This window comes from Ambystoma mexicanum, chromosome 8, assembly GCF_040938575.1.
Source record: "Ambystoma mexicanum isolate Mex_15411 chromosome 8, UKY_AmexF1_1, whole genome shotgun sequence".
Taxonomy (NCBI): Eukaryota; Metazoa; Chordata; class Amphibia; order Caudata; family Ambystomatidae; genus Ambystoma; species Ambystoma mexicanum.
This window is the reverse complement of record NC_090929.1, coordinates 1,486,297,789-1,486,321,980: the sequence shown is the minus strand read 5'-3', so window position 1 is coordinate 1,486,321,980 and position 24,192 is coordinate 1,486,297,789. Positions and strand designations below refer to the sequence as shown.

Genomic DNA, 24,192 nt, shown 5'->3' with positions numbered 1-24,192 from the left:
TTCATTTCCTCTGCCCTTATTTCTCTTTGTTGACTATAGTTCCAAGGTCGTCTTCAATTCCGCTTCCTCTGTATTACTTTTAAATGTGTCTATGGGCTTGCACCAGGCTGTCTATGCTCCTTGGTTTCTATGTATATCCCTCTTGGCCTCTCTGCTCTCAATCACAATCCCTCCTTTCGTTCCTAAGCCCCCTTGTGCTCAGTCCCATTTCCATTCCATTGATCATCTGACCCCGAAGCTCTGGAACCCTCTTGCACTACATATTCAGTCTATCTCTTCTTATTCTCTTTTCCGCACTACCCTCAAATTCCATCTTCTCGCCTCTGTGTAAATTCCCTTCTTTTGTCTAAATTTAGTTTGATCCATTGACTGTTTGTACCTCTCTTTTACACTGTATCTGTAGCGCTTTGGTCAAAGCGTCTTATAAATCAAAAATAAGTACAAATAAACACGTGACATGACAGATAGGTTTATAGTCACTCCTTATGACGAATAGCAAGCCCCATAAATAGGCATGGGAATGACTTGGTGCCCAAAGGAACACATATGCATCTGTCTCAAACAGTGAAAAATGTCTCTGATTGTCTCTAGAGCTCTTCTATTCAGAGGCAATGGGGACCCTAGAGTATTCATCACTTGGCTCACCACTGCTGCCATACCTTTTTTGCTAGCATCCACACTAAGAACTGTTCTGTCGGCTGTCTCAAAACGATGCATGATGGGGGCATTTCACATCACTATTCAAGCCCTCAAAAGTGACCTACATCTGTTTGGTCCCAACAAACCACACTCCTTTATTTACTTCCTGCAATACATCAGTTCCTTTTGCAAAATGAACAATGAATTTTGCATTAATTTCTAACAACACCAAGACAGACTTTAGTCTGGGACTTTGACCTTTAGCATAACACACCAGTCTTGGCATCAAACCTTCACCGCTAATGGTATATCCATGATATGTAACTTGTTCAACCTTAAACTGACACCTCCCTTTTTTAAAGAACAGTGCCACCTCCAACTTTCTCAAAACCACATGCAGTAATTGGTCAGGTTTCGCCTCACTGCCCGCACACACCAGAATGTTTTCTTGAGAACCATCTTATACCCTTCTCATGTGTGAACTGAACCTCCATTATCCCCATGAAAACTACACTGGTGGATGTGAGCCCAAATGGCATCCATCTGCACTGATATTCCCCCATTAGGTATTACAAAATATGTTAGCAGTCTTGAATCACAATGCAGGTTCACCTGGTGGCAGACGGATGATAAATCAATAGTTGGGAACCACCTCACGTTTCATATGGTTAGTAGCTTTTCGTTGATGCTTGGTATGTGATGCCAGAACACCCGCATATTTACCTTTAGATCCCAAAGATCCACACACATGAAAATTCTGCCATCCACACTTTGTGTTGCAACAATGGGGGATAATCACTCACTCAATGTAATGGGATGTATTGCACCCTTCTCACATAGCTTGCGAAATTCAGCCCTGAGTTTCTCTTGAGCTCTTACTTGAAATTGTCATGCTTTATGAATTCACATATTTGACTCATACTTGGATTTTATATTGTGGCGACAGCCCTTCTGCATCCTTATACATTTCTGAACATGCTCAGTAATATCCACCACGCTAACTAGTCATCCATTGATTGTACCAGTTTATTCTGACCAAGTTGCAGTTGTATTCTTGGCTTTCCTTGATGCTCTTTAGGTTGTCCCTTTTGCTGTAAATATAAAATCCTCCTCTCATCTCCCTTCATCTGAATAGCATGTTCCCCCAATTCATTTCCACCATTCCAAGGGTTTTCTCAAGCCAATCCCTCTCCTGCTGCTCTCTTCCTATCCCACCCAGACCATGGTCTGTTTTCCCCTGGTGGGGGCACAATGCACAACAATAAAAGCGGATTAACATAACATGACATTACATAATGTTTATATGGGTACTGTGACGATTCACTAGGTGATGTCACTTCTCCCCAGGGGGGAGACCTATCCCATGAGGCCAGGGAGGTGTGGCCACTACCCAATAGTTCCCCTAGGGGTGGTTTAATGCAGGAGGACCTCACGGCGGGGGACTCTCCTCTTGGGTATAAGGATGACCACGTGGGTCAAAGTTGCCATAGCACCTCTATACATACCTTCCCAAGAACCTTACCATCTTCCCACACCACTCTGGCTAGTACATCCATGTGCCATTGTAACATGACTGTAATACCTACTGAGACAAAGAAAAGTAAGAAGAGCAATAAGGGTACTCACTCTACAGGTACTGCTACAAGGTGGCTCTTCGGAAACATGATGAGTGCCTGGCCATCATCCACACCAGATGTTGACAGTACGCAGAGGCGAGACCAGCCTACATAAGGGAAACTGAGAAAGGACTCAACGTCTTCCAGTGAGTGGTCCGGGAGTTCGAATCACATCCAAAGAAGAAGCAGGCAGTGCGACGGATGCTGGTGAGAAGCTGTGGGAGTCCGGAGGAGATCTAGCAGGAGCGAACCTCACCTCCAGACCTGCAGAGAACAGCTGTGGCTGGAGCCTGGCCGGACAGACCGCGTGGTCCAAAAGCAGCGCTGAGATCGCGAAGCAAAGAGGCCAGTGGGTGGCCCGCGAGACCAGCAGACCGCAGAAAGAGTGCTGCCGAAGCTGCTGAAGGGAGGTCCAAACTCAGGAAGTCCTGGAGCAGTGACTGATCCCGGCAGAAGGTAAAGGGAGGCACAGGAGGCCCGGTAGGCATAAAAGGGATCTGGCTGGAGACAATAGCATCTGAGGAGTGATTCCTCATCCCGGTGGCATCCATAAGACCACTGACAACCAGAGAAGGGCTGGGACCCTACACAAAGCAAAACCAGTGTCCGAGGAGTGCTTCCTCGTCCCGATGGTGTCCATAAGACCAGTGACCCCCAGAGAAGGACTTGGACCCTACGCAAAGTGAACCGATCAGCTGAGGGATGTGTCCTCATTCCATGGCCTCCATAAGACCACTTACCAACAGAGAAGAGTCAGAGACCCTAACCAAGACAAAACAAACACCTGAGGCGAACATCCTCACCTCAGTGACCAGGAGAGCACCACTGAACCCAAGGAAGAGATATGGGACCTTGTTTGGACCTCGAAAGGGAGACCAGGTGAAATGCAGAACTGTCAAGAGCAACAAACACTGTACCAGGAACCAGGGGAAGTGAGTCATTCCCCCTGGTCTAGAGTTTATGAAAATTGTGAAAATGTCATACATCCCAGGAGAAGGGAGTCATTCTCCTGGTAGAGAGACTGCCAATTATATCCACGAGAATGCCAGGGGAAGAGAGTCATTCCTCCTGACCAAGACACCAAAGACATTAACCAAAAGAAAGCCAAAGACAGGAAAATTGAGCCATTCTCCTTGTCCACCAGAGTGGGGCATTATGAACTGTGTGAAAACCAATACCTAGGGGAAGGTAGTCATTATCCTGGTTTGAAAATGTTGGTTTTTTTTCAAACCTCCTTAGTTGTAGTGTAAGGGATAGAGATGTTTTGACACAGGACGGTGAACCTTCATGTGGATGGACATTTCGACTTTTCCTTTAGTTTTAGGTTGAGGCAGGGAAACCCCTCAGAGAGATAGGGATAGATAGGGCTTTTTTAAATATTAATAAAAGTGTATAACCCCAACCATGACACCTCCTGGTCAATCTCATTCCTCTACACCCTTACATGTGGTGTCAGCAGTGGGATCTGACGTGACTGATACAAGTTGAGGGACCCTGAAATATTCAAAACTGAGTAGTCAAGCCACCGGACCCACGGTAGCTACTAGTGAGTCTATAGGCTTTGACCTACACAGTAGTCAGGATATATCTGTAGAAGTGGGAGAACACCAGTTAGTTCCCACAGGATTGATCCTGTTACCTCGCAAGGGCACATATATACGACTAGTGTCAAAGTCCGGTCTAGCATGGAGGCACAGCTTGGACCTGATAGCCCCGGACTATAGGGATGACATGCACATTTTAATTCAAAAAAATGGAAAGCAAGCCTACCATGTAAAAACTGGGTAGAAAATCGCCCAGGGGATACTATTTTCCAAACCATTGGAGGTACAAGAACAGGACATCACAGAAAGAAGTACTAGGGGTTTTGGAGAGGATAAAGATCCCCCATCAGTAATAGCTCTACCAACACCTCACATCGACAGAGAAGAAACAGAAATAATCCCCAACCTAGTTTTTGCACAACGTAATGAACCTGTCCTGTTGGAAGCCCTCCTCAGTCATCCCTTAGGAGGAAGGAAGATCTAAAGACCGTCCATTTTTTTCTAGAGAAAGGCATGCTTTATTGGGTAGACATTACACAAGAAAGGGTAACTAGAACCCAGATTGTGGTTCTAAAGTGCCATGGGAGGGTAGTCCTTAAAATAATACATGGCCACTTGACATCAGGACATCTAGGGATGGCAAAAACACAAGGGCAAGTTATCAACTAATTTTACTGGATGGATGCCGATGTTAAGATGTTTGCGGCTACATGTCCTCTCCTTCAAAAGACAGCTCCACACTCCCCTCCACCAACACCACTAAACTCCCCTATTATAGATGTCCCTTTTTCTAGAATCAGAATGGACATTTTAGGCCCACTAGAACCGTCCAACTTGTGGAACAAGTATATTCTAGTATATTCTAGTAATTCCAGATTATGTGACATGCTATCCGGAAGCCTTCACAAGGAAAAATAACACCTCATAACAGATTGTTGAACATCTAATTCCTTTTCTGTCATGGGTGGGTTTCCCAAAGGAAATACTAACTGACCAAGGGACTACATACATGAGTAAGTTGATGGCAAAAGTAAAGCAAGACCTGCAAATTAAGACACTCTGTACCTATGTCTACTACACACAGACAGAAGGTTTAGCAGAACGTGTCAACAAACTCTGTTCTAAAGAAATTGGTGGAAGCAGATGGCACAATTGGGGCATGATGATCCCTTGGGCTCTCTTTGCCATTAGGAAATCTCCCAAGCCTCACTAGGGTTTTCCCCTTTTCAGCTCCTTGTGAACTGCCATTAAGCACAATCACCTTTTAGAAAAAGTGTTTCCAGTGAGAGATCATATGAATCCTCTCTTGGTCCTGATGAAGGTGACAGGCCATGATGCAGTCACTGAAACTGGCACGGATATGATTTTTTTGATTAATGCATTGGTATACCGTTTTTAGTAGCACATTGTGTGTTTTGCTCTTAGGGCTGTGCATAAGAAATGAGATGCATTTAAATGCGCATGTGGAAGACTTTGTGCCTGATTCATGGAATATTTGCCCGGTTCAAAGTGAACCGCTGAAAAGTGACTTTGCAATGCCGACACAAACCCTGATTCGTGGAACTGTGCAAAGTGTATTTTTGCCGTGCAGGGTCAGGGCAAAGTCATTTTGAGCTGCAAAAATGACTAGGCGCTGACTTTGCACTGCAAAAATACACTTTGGACGGTTCCATGAATCAGGGGTTGTGTCGACAGTGCAAAGTAACGTTTCAGAAGTGAAAATTCACGTTGAACCGGGCAAATATTACATGAATCGGGCCCTTTTTGTTCACACTTGAACGTGGGTTAAGTAAAAGTGGAAGAATCCCCATTTGAATGCACTGTTGTTATTTCCCTGACACGAAAGCCCTTTTTATCATAACTTCCCATTAATACCTTCTGGTGGCATAGTCACAACTGATTTACATCACTATGCTGCCTCCTTGTGTATTTCCCTGTATGAGGGGTTTGTCCACTCGTGGGTCATTTTTTGGTGGCAGGCACGTTCACTGCAGGATCATGGGCCGCTCCCTTCTGTGGTCCCCAATGTTTTTAGCTATTGAATTTAGCAGAGAGCTGTTCTCTTTGTCTATCCTCCTTTAAATAGTCAGGCCCGCTCTTGAAGGTCATAACCTTACTTCTAGGGATAGACCCATGTGTGATATCAAGCTCATTCCTCTACACCCTTACAGTACTCATTACTAGACTGGAGAACCTATTTTGGAACTCAATAGTTCTTCGGTACCACTCTACATTCCCTCTCAGAGGAACCTCATGACATTAACGTATAGGGCCACGCCGAAACTGCTAATATTCTGAGGCTGTTCCCTCTAATGGTTAATGTAACTGTTAGCACCCCTAACTGCTCCACTTTCAAGTGAGACACTTCTTGCACCTGTATTATGACATCAGGAAAACATCCTATTTCATTTATCATCCTGTATGCAGTTCCCTTTGCCTTACACATCCCTTCGCCATGCTACCTTCTGTTTCATGTAATGTACAATGCTCTTGCTGCAGAGCACTCCCCATAAATTACCCATCAGACCACATCTAAACCATAAACAAGGCCCCTTTGGCGGGCACCTTTCTGCTATATGTGTGCTGCCCATCATGTTTCGCCTTGGTCCATCCCACTTGGTAATCGTATGAGGATGGCCACCTCATTCCCCCTCCATTTCGTATTGTACGCGTTGACTACACAGCTCAAACCCGCCAGCAATAGTTGGAGCCTCTTGTAGGCTCGGGTTCTTCGCGGGTCACAGCCTCCACTTTAGTTTGTTTCTACCCCTGCACCACATCTGTTAGTTTGGTGCATTCATGCTCTTCTCCACTAAAAGTACACGTGGCCAGGAGCGTTCATACGTGTGTTACAACGTTGTCCACAATTCTTGTCTTCTGCCCAAAATATGCTTAGTATTTCTTGTTTCATTATTTTGGCATGCAGTGTTGCAACCGCCCCCCACCCCCCAACCAATGCTCCCTGGAGGCTTCAGTGGGTCATGCAAATGCTTGCTTATTCTTACTCCCTCCTTTCTTAAGCAGTGCACCAAAGTGGCATGCTGTCTCTCTGCAAATCTATCCCCTAAGTGTCTGTAATTAGTACTTGAATACGGCTGTCCACTCCTCTGATGGCAAGGGTGGCTCCTTAGGCCTTTCTAGAAAACCTGGGGGCGGGGATTTTAAGATCTACGTGCCACTGAATGTGTTTTGCCAGTTCACTATCCACACTGTGGACAACACTACCAACCATAACATGTCACACTGGAGATCTAGCATGCAACCCTCCTGTATTGCTTCCTGTGCACATGCCACAGAAGCATCCTCTTTGTCCTAGGAGGATAGCTCAGGGGCAACGTGCTCGCCTTGGAAACAAGACGACACGGAGCGAACACAGGTTCGATCCCCGGGTCCGCTCTTAGAAACCTCTGGGCATTGAGCGCATTATAAATAACCTATCATATCATATCAAATATCTACTACGGACTTAGTGCACTCTGGCAATTGCATTCACGCACCAGGTTGCCAGTATTCTCTTGAGAATGCCTCTGTGCTGCGTCGCTCACAGACCGCGTGCTGGAGCGGGCACACGCGGTCTGCCTGCGTCGCATGTACTGTACCTCTGCCTCAATACCTGCGGTTCACCCTTCAGTCCCCAATCTGCCCCTCAACAGCTGCAACCACAACAGGGTTCCCCCATGCCTCCTACACTAAGCACTGTGCCTGCCAACCATTCATGTGCGCCTTGTGGCCCCCCAGCAGACAGCAAGCAGTGCACCAAAATATCGCAGAGAAAGGATATTTCAGAAGCAGGCCACTCGATGGCGATCGGATGGGGGGGGGGGGCACCACTGCAATTGGTGGCTTCCAAGTGGGTCTCTGCTGGTAGAATATGGCAACCTCTGGAGTGGCTGCTACTTGCTCCTTCCTCTGTAATTAAAATGCGGACTCCATTTCCTCTTCATAGGATTTATTGTACAAGAAAGGTTCATTGCCAGGCCCGCTCCTAGCTGCTCTACAGCTAGCTAGCTTACACATGCCTTGCTGGCAGCTTTCCTCTCCTAAGTAACGGTCTCGCTCACACTAACAAGTAAGAGAAATGACGCAGGCATGCATGCATCACCTATCCTGTTCCCCGCATCTCTCTTATGCTTTCTGATGTGAGAGGCCTCAGGTGGTTGCTTAAATGGTGCTACAGTGTTCTACGAAAGTAGGGGGGTTTGAGTAGGACTAAATATCAGCACTCAGCTGCCCCCCTGCAAGTTAAATTCTTTCTCTGAGGCAGTTTAGAAGTGATTTATATTTGATACTGAGAGGTTTTGTGGGATTGGTTGAAAACACATGACCTGATCCTTCTTTAAACGTCATACTTTACTGTTGATCAGCCAATGTACAGCTCTAGGGGGGGCCAGTGATCCCAGTGCCTGAGGCCTATAGGGCTGTGGGGGGATTCCACTGATTCCAGGGTCTGAGACCCTGGTATGTATGTTGTTGTATGGCACCAATGATACCAGGGTCACACACCCAGGGGGGCTCATGATGGGCACTAGTGATCCCATGGTTTGAGGCCCAGGGTGGCTCTATGTGGACACCAGCGATCCTAGGGTCTGAGGCCCAGGGTGGCTCTATGTAGACACCAGCGATCCTAGGGTCTGAGGCCCAGGGTGGCTCTATGTGGACACCAGCGGTCCTAGGGTCTGAGGCCCAGGGTGGCTCTACGTGAACACCAGCGGTCCTAGGGTCTGAGGCCCAGGGTGGCTCTATGTGGACACCAGCGATCCTAGGGTCTGAGGCCCAGGGTGGCTCTATGTGGACACCAGCGATCCTAGGGTCTGAGGCCCAGGGTGGCTCTATGTGGACACCAGCGATCCTAGGGTCTGAGGCCCAGGGTGGCTCTATGTGGACACCAGCGGTCCTAGGGTCTGAGGCCACAGGTGACTCTAAGTGGACACCAGCGATCCTAGGGTCTGAGGCCCAGGGTGGCTCTATGTGGACACCAGCGATCCTAGGGTCTGAGGCCCAGGGTGGCTCTATGTGGACACCAGCGGTCCTAGGGTCTGAGGCCCAGGGTGGCTCTATGTGGACACCAGCGATCCTAGGGTCTGAGGCCCAGAGTGGCTCTATGTAGACACCAGCGATCCTAGGGTCTGAGGCCCAGGGTGGCTCTATGTGGACACCAGCGATCCTAGGGTCTGAGGCCCAGGGTGGCTCTATGTGGACACCAGCGATCCTAGGGTCTGAGGCCCAGGGTGGCTCTATGTGGACACCAGCGATCCTAGGGTCTGAGGCCCAGGGTGGCTCTATGTGGACACCAGCGGTCCTAGGGTCTGAGGCCCAGGGCGGCTCTGGAGGCTGAGCGGTATGGACCAGCTGTGACTTTTTGATGGGCGGCAGACAGATAAATACACCCAGCATTACCCAAATTAGTTGGCTTAACCACCTCAAATTCGGATTTCATGCCAACAACAACATACTGACGCATCAAAGCACGCAGCACTCAAAGCATAGAACTGGAAAATATGACGCCACAGTAGTACTTATCGCGGCATCGTTTACATATATATACTATTATGTAGAGTCCTCCCCCCGTGGGGCAATGTCCTGTTTATCGTTTATGTTGAAGCTACGGTCTAGCCAGATACATAAAGCACATTGAGGCCAGTACGGTGGCCGTTAGGTGCTATAGAAATATCACATAGCATAACAAGAGCTGAGTCTCCACGTGTCAGTGCACTGCCGGATCACTGCTGGCTTCTTTCTGCTTTTGAATGTGCCCTTTGCAGTGCTGTGAGGCAGGGCTTGTCAACCCACCGATAAAAGAAAAATCCAGCTGGGTTTCAAAAGTGACTGACACAAATATGCCACCAGCCACCAGTTCCCCATTGAAGTGTATGGCATGTTTGCTCGCACGCATTGTGGACATCCTGAACACAGGATCGAGGTTTGCTGTTTCGGTGGGTAGCGGAGTCCCGCATGTCTTGGTAATGAGTCTTTAGTACCCACCTGAACAAAGTGAGAAATATAAGTGATATGTCTATCTGTGAACTCCAGCAGTAAAGCAGGAAAGGTATCTGGGCTTCATTACAAGGCAGGCAGTAGCCTTAGTAAGGGCACGTCTGCCGCCGGTAATGATTTTTTTCCGCAGCCTAGAAAAGGGCAATAACCGGGTCATGCCGACATTGGCGGACCCGGTAATTGCCCTTTTCTGGGCTCTGGAAAAAATTATTCCCCATTCCCATTTGAGCCCCATAGGGCTCAATGGAAATGGGGCGGATGGCAACAACGGCCCCGTTGATAACGGGGCCGTTGCTGCCATCCGATAATGCTTGCGTGCGCTGCTCAGCACGCCTGGTCTGACCAGGCGTTCCAGAGAGGCACCCGCGAGCATACTTGGAATGTTGCGGCGAGGTAACAACGGCGCCGGTAGCACTACCAGCGCCGTTGTTGCCTTATCGCAACACTCCAAATGAGGCCCTCTTCTGTGTCCCCTGAACCCCCCGCTATTACCGCCTTCTCTCCGCTTACGAACTGCAAGGACAGGGGAATTCTCTGCGAGAGCCAAACTGAATGTTGAACCTGTTACATGGCAACCGGTACACATGAACCAGCAATCTGTGCCCGCTGTGCAATATCAACCAGTCCAATAAAAATGGGCTATTTTCAGAAAATGGGCTGTTTGCTGTTCATGTGGTGTGATGCAAGAGTAGGTGCCGTAACAGAGGCGTTGTAGGGGCGGGCGGTTCAGGGGGCTATAGCCCTGGGTCTTTTCATTGTAGACCCAGATAGAAGCTCAGGGGCTAGAATCAAAAGGCTAGCTAGCCCCGAGTCCTGACAGTCTTGACATTAGCTTAACCCCGGATCTTTTACAAACCTAGCAACACCCCTGCCCTAGGTACAGGGCCGCCTCCGGCATGCCAGCCTAACTAGTACGCTGAAGAAGCAGGATCATTTTAATTAGTCGTCTCTGGCAACTTTATTTATACTTCAGATTGCACAAGCATGTTACTAAATTAAAGAGATTTATAGAACCCCTTCAACGCGTAGCCATTGACGCGCATGACTCTTCATTATGCTTTCCGTAGGTCGGCCGGGAAATGTATTTGCTAACCACTTTGCGCTGTTGCACTGATTTCTTTTGTGCACCGATGCCGTCTATTGTAATTAATGTTAGCAATCTCTGTGCTCCAAAAGAAAGCCTTAATTAGCATATCCTTGGGGCATCTTCAGTTAGGGACTGCTGTATCCTGCAGCCTTTTCTTACAGGGAACTTGCTATGCTTATTCTCCCTCCTCTTTAAGGATCTCCCCCTTCGATGCCTTCTGGGAGGTTGACCCTTTTTGTCCATCAACTGGATGTCTGGCTACTAAGCCTGACTTCCCACGTAGCCATGATGAACCTTCAGCAGTCTGGGGAAACAGCGGGTCATTCTAGAATTCGATTTTTAGGCAAGGATATTGGCACAACTCTTTTTGATCTTACTGAGTGAACTTGGTTGTATTCCAACCATTGACACACATAGTATGTAAAGGGCCCTGTGTTGGACCTTATTTCCCTTGGGATATATTACTGTTGGGATGCCTCAATAATGGAAAGATTATTCTCCAGGGATCTTTACCTGACTTGTATCAAACGATAGGAGATTTTGGAATGCCAAAGACATCCCCTGGATCGCCCGTCCACTCATTCCTCTGAATCTATTTTGGTGAATGGCGAAGTCAACCTTCCACCTCGCTGATTTCCATCAGACTTTCAGCAGCTCTCATATATCCTTCTTATGTACCATTGTTCCCCATCACAAAGTCAACTAAGAGAAATGCTAAGAAACATGCCAACACTATGTATTCCAAAGATATGGGCAGGCTGTATGATTGCGTACAAACCATTAGGAAAGGCATATGGAGGAACCTGGCAGAGCAGAAGAGCAACCAGCTGCAAGAGCATGGGTATTGCCAAACCCTTTTTAAAAGAACACATGTCGAAAGGTTGTCAACAAATTAGCAATCGAGACGATTCTAGGGCTTTTGGCCTCTACTAGAAGTCTACCCTTTACTCCAGAGCCTTGCAGAATCTCTAACTAAATGGAATAGGACTTTCTAGAGGTGCTTATAGCATAAGGGTTAATATTGAACCCATGGCCTTCACTTCATCACATTCTCTTTTGTGTGATGATTCACAGGGTGTCGTCACTTCTCCGCAAGGGGGGATCCCTTTTCCATGAGGCTAGAGAGGTGTGGTTGCTACCCAATAGTCCCCTTAGGGGTGGTTTAATGCGGGAGGACCTCATGGGGAGGGACTCCCCCTCTGGCGACAAGGACGATCAGCTGGGGTACAGCCAATTGAATATTGTCACTCCCAAACATTCCCTAGCGCTGCCCACTGTACCATTTAATTGAAAGTAAACCTATGTATTGTTGTAACACGGGGACAAAGCCAAAGCCAAAAGGATGAAACGAAGAAGAGCACATGAAGGTAGGTCATTGCCTGTGCTAGTACTGGTGCAAGGTGGCCCAGAGGAGGCATGCAAATTAAGTTATCAACAGAAACAAAGGACTTTGACTGGCAACATTGTATAAGTATTGACAATGGACTAGCAAATATGTCAAACCCAGCCGGGAGAGGCAACAGGTGCAGAAACCAGTGGGAGCTTCAAATGCTGTTGTCAGACCAGAGTCGGAGAAGAGCGGAGGATGCCAGCGAGACAACAGAAGGAGTTTGCTGTGGGTCCTGCTGAAGCAGACCCGAATACGAAGCAGGAGATAAGAGCCGAGCAGCATACCAGAGTGCAGAGCTGCCGCTGTGCTGTGGAAATCGGAGAGAGCGGCCTGGTACATCAGAGAGAACAACCCCAGTCCCAGGAAGTCCCGCTGCCATGCAGAAATCCCTCAGAAGGTAATGGGAGGTGCGAGGGACCCAGAGGGGATACATGGGTGAAAACTAGAGGGGTTGGGGACCCTAGCAATTGTATGCCCAGCATCCAAGGAGAGCTTCCTCTTCAGTGTTGAAAATAAGTACACTAACCACCAGAGATGGGTTGGAGACCCCCATGATTGTAAAATAAGCATCCTAGGAGAGTATCCTCATCGCAGTGGCAGTAATAAGCCCACTCGCCAACAAAAGGGAACTGAGTGAGCAAGGAGAACCTCCTCGTCACAGTGATGGAACTAAGCACAGTGATCCACAAAGAAGGATTTGGAACATTTGATTTGCTAACGCCAAAACAGAGTGGCAAAGTGAACATCAAGCTGAAGATTGTGAAACAGAATTTGCTAGACACTAGGAGAATTGAGTCATTCTCCTGGAGATGGAGCTAACGCTCTTGGGACCTACTCTAGAGGCGCCAGGGGAAGGGAGTCATTCCCCTTGGCCTTGTTGTGAACTGTGCCAAGAAATACCGGGAGAATTGAGTCATTCCCCTGGCTCCGAACTGGGAGTTGTGTTGGAAATGCCAGGGGAAGGGAGTCATTCTCCCTGGCATTGTTGTGAATTGTGCTACGGGATACCAGGAGAAGGGAATCATTCTGCTGGTCCCGAACTGGGAGTTGTGCTAGAAACACTAAGGGAATGGACGTGGAATTGTATAAAGCATGTGTGAAACGCACAAGCCAGGGGAAGGGAGTAATTTCCCCTGCCATTTCTTTTGCAAGAGAACATTCATTTAAACACTATCCGAGCATCAGGAGAAGGGGAGACATTCTCCTGGAGAAGGAACCTGCTGTTAGATTATACTTTAGTTGTAGTGGGGGATAGAGGTAGGTTATGACACAGGACGGTGGAGTTTGATTTGTCTGACATTCTGACAGACACTTTAGTATTAGTTTTGAAGCAGGGAATCCCCTCTTAGAAGTTAGGGATAGTGAGGGCCTTTTTATGCACAAATTAAAGTCTATAACCACCACCATGCTGCCTCTATGTCAGCTTCCTTCTTCGGCGCCCTTATAGCTGTCACCTTCACTTGATGGCAGCTTTAGACTCCATAACTCCAGTTTTGGTTGGTGGGTATTAAAAAGGAGCCAGACAACATAACATGCCCAGTTAGATATAAGGGGGGATCCAACACTTATATATCGGCATCTACTGATGACCTGAGTATGAAGACTGGTGTAGGTCGGGGGTGGGGGGCCAGGACTCTCCAACACTGTGGATTTTGGCGCGTCTGTAATGATCAGTTTTAATTTCTATTGGTAATAAAGGAGTGAAGCTGCACACCAGGGCTTGTGCCTCGCCTGCTGTAGTGGCCCATTGCAAGGCAGGGGTGGCTAGTAGATCTCACTGCACTGCACCTTCTTCTGACCTGGTCCTATCCGGGATGAGGACAGTCCAGTCCACATGGCGTGCATTGGTATGGCCAAGCATCCCTTTGTGAAACATGGATGTGCACGCATTTTTGTGATGCGCACTGCACCCCCAGACCCCAACCATACAGGCACTGTTGGTGCTCACCATGACTTCGGTGTGCCACGTAACTTGCACAAATGTACTATGAATTCCTCCTATGCCTCAGCAGTTTGGGAATCAGGACGTACACACATTTTATACTTTTTCCAACTTGCACACGCAAATTACGACTGGAAATGGATAAAATGTTTTGTCAACATGTCCTTACAATTGAGTTTGCTTTTTTCACCTTGAGTCACTTAATGAGAACTTAAACAAAAAGTGGTGGGTGCAACTGCATGAAACATGCTTGTAGATCACTGCAAGTTTGCTCTGTTAGTATTCCATTCCACTGTTTTTAGTCTGTCTGGCCCAGTTTAGGGGGCACTGGTAATAGCCAGACCATTCTAGACCTCACCGCTAAAAGTAGCAGTCCAGACAAATTGCTGAGTCACATTCTCTCTGCATGGGAACACAAGCAGCCACTGACATGTTTGCCCATGTTAGCCCCACCGTAATGTGCAGCATGGCTCCCTAGACAGAAGCAAATGGCCTTCATCTGGGCACACCCTCTTCCACGACAGGAGGCCAAAACCTGGCGCGTGGAACTGCTTGCCTGGAAGCAATCCGCGCCCTTGTTTTTAGCCTGGGCAGACTGATCCACCCACCTCTGAACCAGCCTTGATTCCACCCCAAGAAGGAGTAAACTGTTGTCACTTCTCCTCTTTCCCCCGGTACACAAGCAATCCTAGCATTCCGCCTTATTTGGCACCCTCAGCGAATTGCAACTTTATTTCATTAGGTTTCATTTTTGTATTTGTTTTTAATTTGTAATTTTGGTTTCATTATTACAATATACAAAACAGACGAATTTAGAAACAGTAAAATACATTTGATCCTAATTAAATTGATCATATGCAATCGTCAGCTCGTACAATTCTGTTCTAAAATGTCAATAAATAAACATATATAAACATGCATATAACTTCAAACAATAGAACCCGAGGAGGGGCATTACCGGACGGATAATGCCCCCGGTGCGAGAGTTACAAACAAGCCTGTGTGAAGAGAGTACTATTCCCGGCACCAGCGATGGACAGAGCTGCACAGGTAAGTGGGGTTGGGTTAGGGAGGAGAGCGGGTGTGTGAAGAAGTGGGGTGGGGGAAAAGGGGGGCAGGGGACTTGGGGAGTGCACTTACTGTCATTCACGGCGAGGGAAGATGGTGGCCTCTCGCTCTCAGGAGCCTCAGAGCGGGGTCTTTCACTGTGTGCTAAAGACCCCGTTCCGAGCCTCCTCATTGGCTGGGAGGCCACTAGCCCTCCCTCGCCGGGTATTAATTGCCAATAGACCGTATTACCATGATTTGAATCCCTTAAAATATTATCAGTATCTCTTTATTTCATAGGCATTTTGAACAAGGAACTCATATCGAGCCACCCCCCATCTCACTGAGGGATCCTCATTAAGAACACCCAGAAGTGATGGAAGGAATGCTCGAGCCAACCAATCAGAAAACTTTGGAAATTGGATAGCATTGCATTCCATTGTTTTTCGTCTCATGTATGCCATTGCAGAAGCGGGCCAAAGTACTCGGTCCAACTCCGAATGCTAGGCCTTGAGTGTTCCAAGGCTGGCTTGGCCTTGTTGAGGCTCATCTCTTAGGTTCAACTTAATTCCCTTGGCACATCAAGCAAGGTCCCTAGATCCGGGCACACCTGGCGAGCCTCGGCAAGAAAATCAGCAATTAATGGCATAAATACACGGGTCGAAACCTCCTAATCAGTGCAAAGGCCCCCGGAGGAGGATTCTGAAGTGGTCCGTATTCAGCCCCTGCCCTTTTCTTTAAACAAATGGACTGTGCTGTGTTGCTATGAGCAGTGCGAAAGCTCAGTTTATATTTGAGCTAATTTCAGTTCTAAATCCTGATAGACTTAGTCTGCAACACAAATACACGCCGTCGTATTCTGGTCCTCTGCCTAATGCAGTTGGCAGCCAGGGCCTCGTTTGAGTTATTAAATGGATGCATTCATCGCAAGACAAAAATCCAATCCGAGCCAAAGGCCTGTAATTCACTTTGCAGGGATGCTTTCCATTTCCGATTAAAATGAGTCTGAGGTTGAATCAAGGGCACGAGCCGAGCCCTATAGCATCGTTTCCGTGGCAGCCTCTGAGGAGCGACTCGCACCAAGAATGGTGCGGATGCCCTCCATCAAGCACGTTGGACACCCATCTCGGGAGGATAGCTCAGCGGCAACATGCTCGCCTTGGAAGAAAGACAACACGGAACAACACAGGTTCGATCCCCGGGTCCGCGCTTAAAAACCTCTGGGTATTAAGCGCATTATAAATAACCTATCATATCATAAATGCAGCAGAAGACTGAACAGAACTATGGAGAGCAGCAAAGGAATTCAACATTCTAAGCAATTCCAAAAGGATCTGCAAGAACAATACTGGAATTCTCTAATAGATGCAAAACGTGGAACGTCAATCCAGCAGTCTCTGCCCATGGGACGCCGCTGTGCGAAACGGATGTGCCAATGCGCCATGCACAAGGCCAACATACGCCACGCAATGGAGGGTGGTGCAACAGTTGGGATCAGGAGCCGAGACCAGGTTAGGGTGGCAGGTGAGGGTCAGGAAAGGTAATGTGTGGGGGAAGGCACTTTGGGGTACAGCATGGTCCCCCTCAAAGGAAAAAGCCCAAGAATGTGTCACCGATGGCAAAGTGTTGACAACATTAGGTCTACAGGGAGGAAATGGTGTCGGGTGTGGTGGTATTTATCAGGCGCTCCTCCAACCTAGTTCCCAACCCAAAGGATTATTTGGGAATGTTTGCCACAACATACACCCAATCTTGCATCCAGTTATCAGTGCCATTTAATAATAATTTATGATAATAATAATTTGCTATTTATGTAGCACTTTGCGCAAGTTCAGTACATAGAATATTTATTTATATAGAATTATTATTACCCAACAAAAGGTGGTACTCATTTATCGATCTCGAAAGGATGGTAGGCTGAGTTGACCTTGCTGGGATTCAAATCTGTCAACAGCAGATCACACACACACATCTCAGCAGTGAATGCTTAACCTGCTGAGTTCTCTTACCGGGCCTTCGTCAGCAGATTTGGACAGTCTTCTCTGTGTTAGCTGCTGGTAGTGGCTCAGCGGGTCGGGGGATGTAGGGTGCTCTCCGAACACTTTTTTCTGTACTTCAGAAGGCTGGGCAGGAGACAGTGGTGAATGGAGAAGTTCTCCCATTATTAAACGCTTTGCTGGACAACTCTTGCTTCTTGGTTTGTGACATTATTTCATAAGTCATTGTGCAATGGCTGTGGTCTCTATCTCCTAGGATGGACTTTTTCAGTGTGTTTGCTAGGCATGCGAGGCCATCCCGATACAACAATTCATACAAGATGCATACCAGCCCTTATAAGTTATTGGCCAGTAGCCCAAAATCGTGAAATGGTCAAAGAGTTTGTGAATGTGGGTAGTAGAGTGAATCGGTAGTTGGTCGAGCTTAGTGTTTTCCATGCATTTGGAGCTTTTGAGAATGAATCCAAGTGACGTGGCATGTTGGGTGTTGAAGATCAGACCACCTCACGCCCGTTGTTCGCTCTGGCACTGATTGGCGCCTCTTTCTTTTCAGATGGGAACTTTCCTGTTGAAGTGTTCATTGAAGCAAAATCGAGCCAGAACATTATTGATGTCTTTGACGAAGACCTTAAGGTTATGTTGGCATGAATGAGCGTAATGATTCATAGAAATGCTGTGTGTGGCCTCCCAGTTGTTTCCTGTGGCCTTCCAGTGGTTTCCTTTGGCCTCCAAGCCGTCCTGCTTTGATTTGAGGCAGAAACACAGAGGGACTGAGTCCTGAGAGATTGCATTGCTGGTGGGGGTAAAATGAAGACGCTACTACTCTCCATGGTCCGCTGTGTGATCGGTTAGCCAATGAGGAGTGGAGCCCTGATCATAACTTGTCTCTTCTTTAGAGCAGGCTGAAGTTAAAGATGCTCATCAAGGCATTTGCCAATATGGAATGGTTATCTTCATCTAGGGTACATGGGAGGTCATCCAGAATCTCTCCAGCAGTTGTGCTTATCCCCCATATTGGGGGTTGCTTCACTGAAAATGCTAGAGCACTACAGCCTCTTCCGTAACTTTATCCACAAAAATGGCGATCGATGATGGAGCAGAGGTTTGGTGTGCTTGTACAGCTGGTGGAGGATTTCTTCAAACTTGGTCATCTTTGAAGATTTTGGGGAATGCTACTGAGAATATCATAATGTTTATAACGTCAGCCCACAGACTTTGAAGCTGTAATGGGGTTTAATAATAGAGTGGCGATGGGGGTGCTCGGCGGATTGGTGTCACGTTGCGGAAGATATTGAAGAATGGCAGCTTGTAGGGTTCAGGACACCTGTAGGGTCCAGCATTCAAGTGGTAGGAAGCATCTATGTTAACGTAATTAAATTTATTTTTTGAATTCATAATTTTCCTTGGAAAAATGGCAGTCTTTGCGAGTCTGGGATATTCAAACTAACCTCCACGGGGTAATATTCCCATTGCGATGATGATCTGCTGGTCCAAGACCTGCAGTGCTAAAATGGTTCCACTCACTCGATGCCTGTGGTTTCGAAGATGCATTTGATGAGGAGAGCGTAAGAAATCATCCTAAATTGACCACTTATGTGCTTTCGCCTACCCCCTCTCTCCCGTGATGAAACACAATTGGGTCTCCGTTTAAGCAATCGCATATTGTGATAAACGGACCGCTACGTGCCGTCAATAGGATTTTAGTTTAGTGTGTTTTTTTATTCACCACTTTCCCTCATTGATGGCTATTACGCATAATTATTTTATTCACATAATTCATGTTAACAAGTAAAAAAAAAAACAGCAGGACTCTCATGCTTGCATGCTTATCCAACCGCTTATCCAACATGTTGCTGCCAACAAAATGTACAAGGTAGATTGCAAATGAATGATGCTGTCTGTGCACGCCCCGACCTATTTTTCTCTTTTTTGTGGAGCTCATTTAAAGATGCAAATGGGATTAGGAACAATAGACTTTCTGCCAGAGCACCCTACAATTTACATATTGCTGTGCATGGCGCTGGTTGAAAGGAAATACAACAGTCACTTGCTCTTGAGACATTTCAGCAGGGGTCTTGTTTTGCTTGCCAGCATTTTGTGAAAGCAGTACTATTGGACAACGTGGTTTGGTGCAACCAGTTACATTGTTACATTAACTAACCCCCTTTTTTTTCCTTTTTTTTTCTCAGGATGCGGGTGGATGTCTGATGTGAGAGGAGCTGTGGACGGCGGCCATTTTAAGTACACCAGCCACGTGGCTGGACCATAAAGCGAAGGTTCTATCAAGGAGCGCAGAACCTTCGAGCTCCGCAGTCAGCGCGAGGATGGGCCTGCTTCATTTCCTTGTGGTGCTCTTCACAGTCTCCATAACATGTTCTTCCAAAAGGCCAGCTGCAGATTTAGACGCAACGCCGAGGGTAACCGTGGCTTTTGAAGGTAAGTGGACCAATGACTCACTTTGAAAGTATTCGACACGGTCCTCCCCGTGAATCAAAATCCGCTCCACAATGGCGCTCTGACGCGAAATCCTTCTGCCAGTGGCGCATTCTAAAATGCCATAAAGAACTGAAAACAGCCTTTTGTTGTTCCTGCCAGAGACGTTTTTAGGGATAGCAATTCAAAATAAACCGTGTTTTAGGTCCACGTTTTCCATTCTTAAATGACTTGAGATTTAATTAGAATAGGGCAGCCACAGAGGAGTCTGGAGGAGGCTTTTAGAAATCGGATTTGCCTCATGGAAACATTTCTCTTCTTCGATGTGTTTGTGTCTTGTATGTTTCTTTAAGACATAGTTATGCATTTTGGCAGGGATCAGAGAGAGCCGCAGACATCTCCTAGGATATCTTTTTAAAAATGGCTGATGTACTGCTAATTATTCCTAACACATTATGGTTGGTGCTTCTGCAAACACAGTCCTCTACATTAAACAAATGATGATTTATCTAATCTGTGAAGATTGGAGGAAGACATTTTAGGTTAAAAAATATATTAATTTTGAAACATGGGCATGCTTGTTACAATCCACACACTTGGTGTAGCTATTAGCTTTTTAATCACATGCCTGGTGGTAAGCAGAGCCCATACTCCCAAAAAAGGGCCCTTAAAGCTCATACTAAAGACGGGGTGCCCAGTAGAGCCCATCATTCAGGCCTGGTTCCCAGCAGAACTCGGTCTTCAAGAAAGGTCTCCAGTAGAGGCTGCCCTTCGGGTGTGGTGCCATTAGAGTCCTTCATTCAGGTCTGGCGAACGGTATGCCATAGAAGTCTTACTTCAGGTGTGGTGCCAGTAGAGCCCTCGAGTCAGGCATGGTGCCCATTATAGGCCACCCTTCAAGAAAGACGTTGAAGGGAGGCTATCCATCAGAAGAGTCCATCTTTCAATACATGTGCCCAGTAGAAGTCATCCTTCAGGTGTGGTGCCAGTAGATATCTTCATTCAGGCCTGGTGCCCGGTAAAGGCCATCCTTCAAGAAAGATGTTGAAGGGAGGCTATCCATCAGAAGAGCCCATTTTTCAGGAAATGTGCCCAGTAGACGTCATCCTTCAGGTGTGGTGCCCAGCAGAGCCCATGTTTAGGGATGTTGCCCAGTAGAGTCCATCCTTCAAGAAAGGTGTTCAGCTCATCCATCAGGTATGGGGTGCGGAGTAGAGACCATGGTATGGTGCTTAGCAGAATCCATACCTCAGTCGGAGGATCCAGTGAAGATCATCCTTTAGTCAAGGTGTTCATCTGAGATTACCCATTTTTGTGTGCTAGGTTGATCCCTTCCTATATGCATGGTTCCCATTAGGGGCTTTACTCCAGACAGTGTACCAAGTAGACCTTTTCAGGTATTGCATCCAGCAGAACTCATTCTCTAGGCATTGTGAGCAGTAGAGCTTAGGCTGCAGGCAGGGTGATCAGTACAAATCACCTTTCAGCATAGGGTCCAGTGGAGCTCATCCATTAGAGGGTGCTAAGCATGGTGCCCAGAAGAGATCACACTTCAGGCATGGTGCCCAGTAGAGATCACACTTCAGGCATGGTGCCCAGAAGAGATCACACACCAGGCATGGTGCCCGGGAGCGATCACATTCCAGGCATGGTGCCTGGGAGCTATCAGACTCCAGGCATGGTGCCCAAAAGATATCGCACTTCAGGCATGATGCCCAGAAGAGATCCCACTTCAGGCATGGTGCCCAGAAGAGATCCTCCCACAGAAAAGTACTTTTTTATGGCACATCCGTCCGACATCATGCTGAAAAGAAATTATACTTCAAGCATGTTCCTCAATGGCAGCACATCCTTCGACATGATGCTTAGAAGTAATCATATTTCCGACATGATACCCATTACTGTACATGTTTCAGGCAGGGTGGCCACGAAGGGAATCTACTTCACCCAGTAGAGCTCATACCTCAGACATGGTGCTCAGAATAATATCTCACCCACAGACATGGTTGCCCTGTAGATATCCTGTTTTAGGCATGACCATACTTCATACATGGTGCCCAGGACAGATACACCTTTCGACTTGGCACACAGTAGAGGTCATCCTTCAGGCAGGGTTCCCAGTAGGGGGTCATAATTGAGGCATGGGGATGCTGTTGTCATTGTCCAGAATATATGTGTATTGTACATCAGTTGACCGCAGAGGGCAGATGTATTTATTATATACATACTCCCTTTTTAGTTTGGGATGCTAAGTGGTGCCTATTTGCCAGTTATAAGCTGAAACTAATGCAGTGAAGTACAGGTAGGAGAAAGATGGCATGTGAGGAGGGGCACTGCAGCTTGTGGGTGTTTTTTGGTTATTTACCCTCCCATCAACTGCCCATGGCCATAGTAATCCCCATGGCATTTTCCACCCACCATCTGCCCCTCCCTGCCCAAAACACATCCTCCTGGGAACTGTTTGAGTTCGCTCTATCAGGCATTAGCATCAATCATTACTGTGACATGGTTATTTGTAAGCAGTCTGTTGAGAATTGATGGCTTAGTGACAACTGTAAATGGCTACTGGTGTAATAAAAACGACTTAACGAAGTGTGCCTTGGGGCACTTGGTGGTTATCACTTACATGCACTGAAGTCCTTTCAGAACCAAGCAATGACAAAGTCAACAGATTTAGCTTGAGGTATTAGACATTTGCCAGATACTTCCGTCATATGCCCATGTGATTGCTCCATTTTTCATCTGTTGCCATGTTACAGCCCGGTAATAACATCATATGAGTGCCGTAAAATGCCTATCCCATGCCAGCACAAAAGCCACAACTGTTGGTTATTATATGGATTTGGTTGGGAAGATGGACCAAACTTTAATGAGTCAAAACCACTATAACGTAACTTGTAATGATCCCTGAATCCTAGGATGTGTGTTAGGGCAGAGCAGTGCCCTGGGAGGGTGTGCAATGATTGGGATCCAGAATGCTGAATAATTGTTAAGATATTGTTCATACGTTGGTTCCCCCCGATGATACTTGACTCCGCCGATTCGTGCGGTTCAAAAAGTTGCATGTGGTTCCTTCGGAAATGTATGTGTACCGGTTTTTCACAGAGAGACGAGTGATCGTTTTTTCCCAAAAAGTTGTCTTGTCGTCCTAAAGCGACATTGTTGAAATATAGCTCTTCCTTCTTAAAGTGTTTCCCGATTCATCATTGGTTGGTAGCTTCGGTACCATGGTCAGGTCAGACTGCGCAGAGTGTACATTCTTCATAATACTTCCTTTTCAGTGCAATACAGGAAGTTATTGCAATAATGGAAGTTGTTGCTATTCATTACTGGATAAATTGGAGAAGCAGCCTCCAAAGCCGGCTCTGTGTACTAACTCATGCATTTTTTACCTCTTTGACGATGAGTGTAATTGTGATGGACAGAATTGGAGTCTTATACTGATATATGATATGATATGGCATTTATAACGCGCCTATACACAAGTGTTTCAAGGCGTGAAGGTCATAACATAAAATGACCTCCACCTGTGTTTCACCTTCCTGCTAATTGCACCAGAGATTATGCCTCTGGATCATGCCCTCCCATACCTCTCAACCTCTTGAGGGCCAAAGACGGGTTAAATCAGAAGTTTTGGCAGGTGATCCCATTTAAATCAATGGGAAATAATACACAGTATGCCGAGTGATAAACGTTTTCCTCAATGGGGGAGCCCATTGAAGGCTACGGACGAAAATGGGGTTGTCAGGAGAGTGAACATGTGAGTTAAATGGTATTTCATCCAGTGATCTAAAGCATACATTGTACAACACGGCGGAGAAAACATGTCAGACAGTTACAGGCAATATTTTGAGTTTATATAATGCTTCCGAGATAGACGAAAAATGTTTTTTCCTCAGCTGTCATTCTTTACAATGTGTGTTCATTTGACAAGCTAATAACGATGGACGCCCACTTATCTCACACTCGATTCTTATGATTTCAGGCCGCATTGTTCAGCACAAAGCAAGCCATTTTGATGGAAGGGCATTCTGGTAATGCTGTACGCCAGAATGCTTTGCAAGTTAGTTTGACATAGCTCAGATCAAAAGAACACATTCATATGCAGCGTTTGTGAGACAGATTGCTCTTCATGTTGCTGGAATTGATGCGTTCTGTCTCCGTGTGAGCAGTGTTCTCCTCGCAGCGCAGTCAGCGCTGACAGTGGATGCACTCAAGTGGTCTTACGCTTCCAGGGCAGTCAGGACAGACAGTGAACATACTCAAGTGGTGCAACGTTCCCAAACAGCCAGGGCTGAAAGTGAACAAGCTCAAGTGGTGCTACGCTCCCAAAGCAGCCAGGCCTGACCGTGAACAAGCTCAAGTGGTGTTACGCTCCCAAAGCAGCCAGGGCTGACCGTGAACACGCTCAAGTGGTGTTACGCTCCCAAAGCAGTCAGGGCTGACCGTGAACACGCTCAAGCGGTGCTATGCTTCCAGGGCAGTCAGGACTGACAGTGAACA

General features: G+C 46.9%; 1 protein-coding gene across 2 annotated transcripts in view; it reads left to right on the top strand.

Moving 5' to 3' along the window:
• Nucleotides 1-24,192, top strand: part of SEMA4G (semaphorin 4G) — a 960,547-nt gene that overhangs the window by 164,673 nt on the left and 771,682 nt on the right. For both annotated transcript variants that reach the window (XM_069611666.1, XM_069611665.1), the window contains exon 2: nt 19,446-19,692. In XM_069611666.1, the coding sequence (XP_069467767.1) occupies nt 19,581-19,692 (112 nt within the window). In that variant the 5' untranslated portion in view covers nt 19,446-19,580. The remainder of the gene's footprint in view (nt 1-19,445; nt 19,693-24,192) is intronic.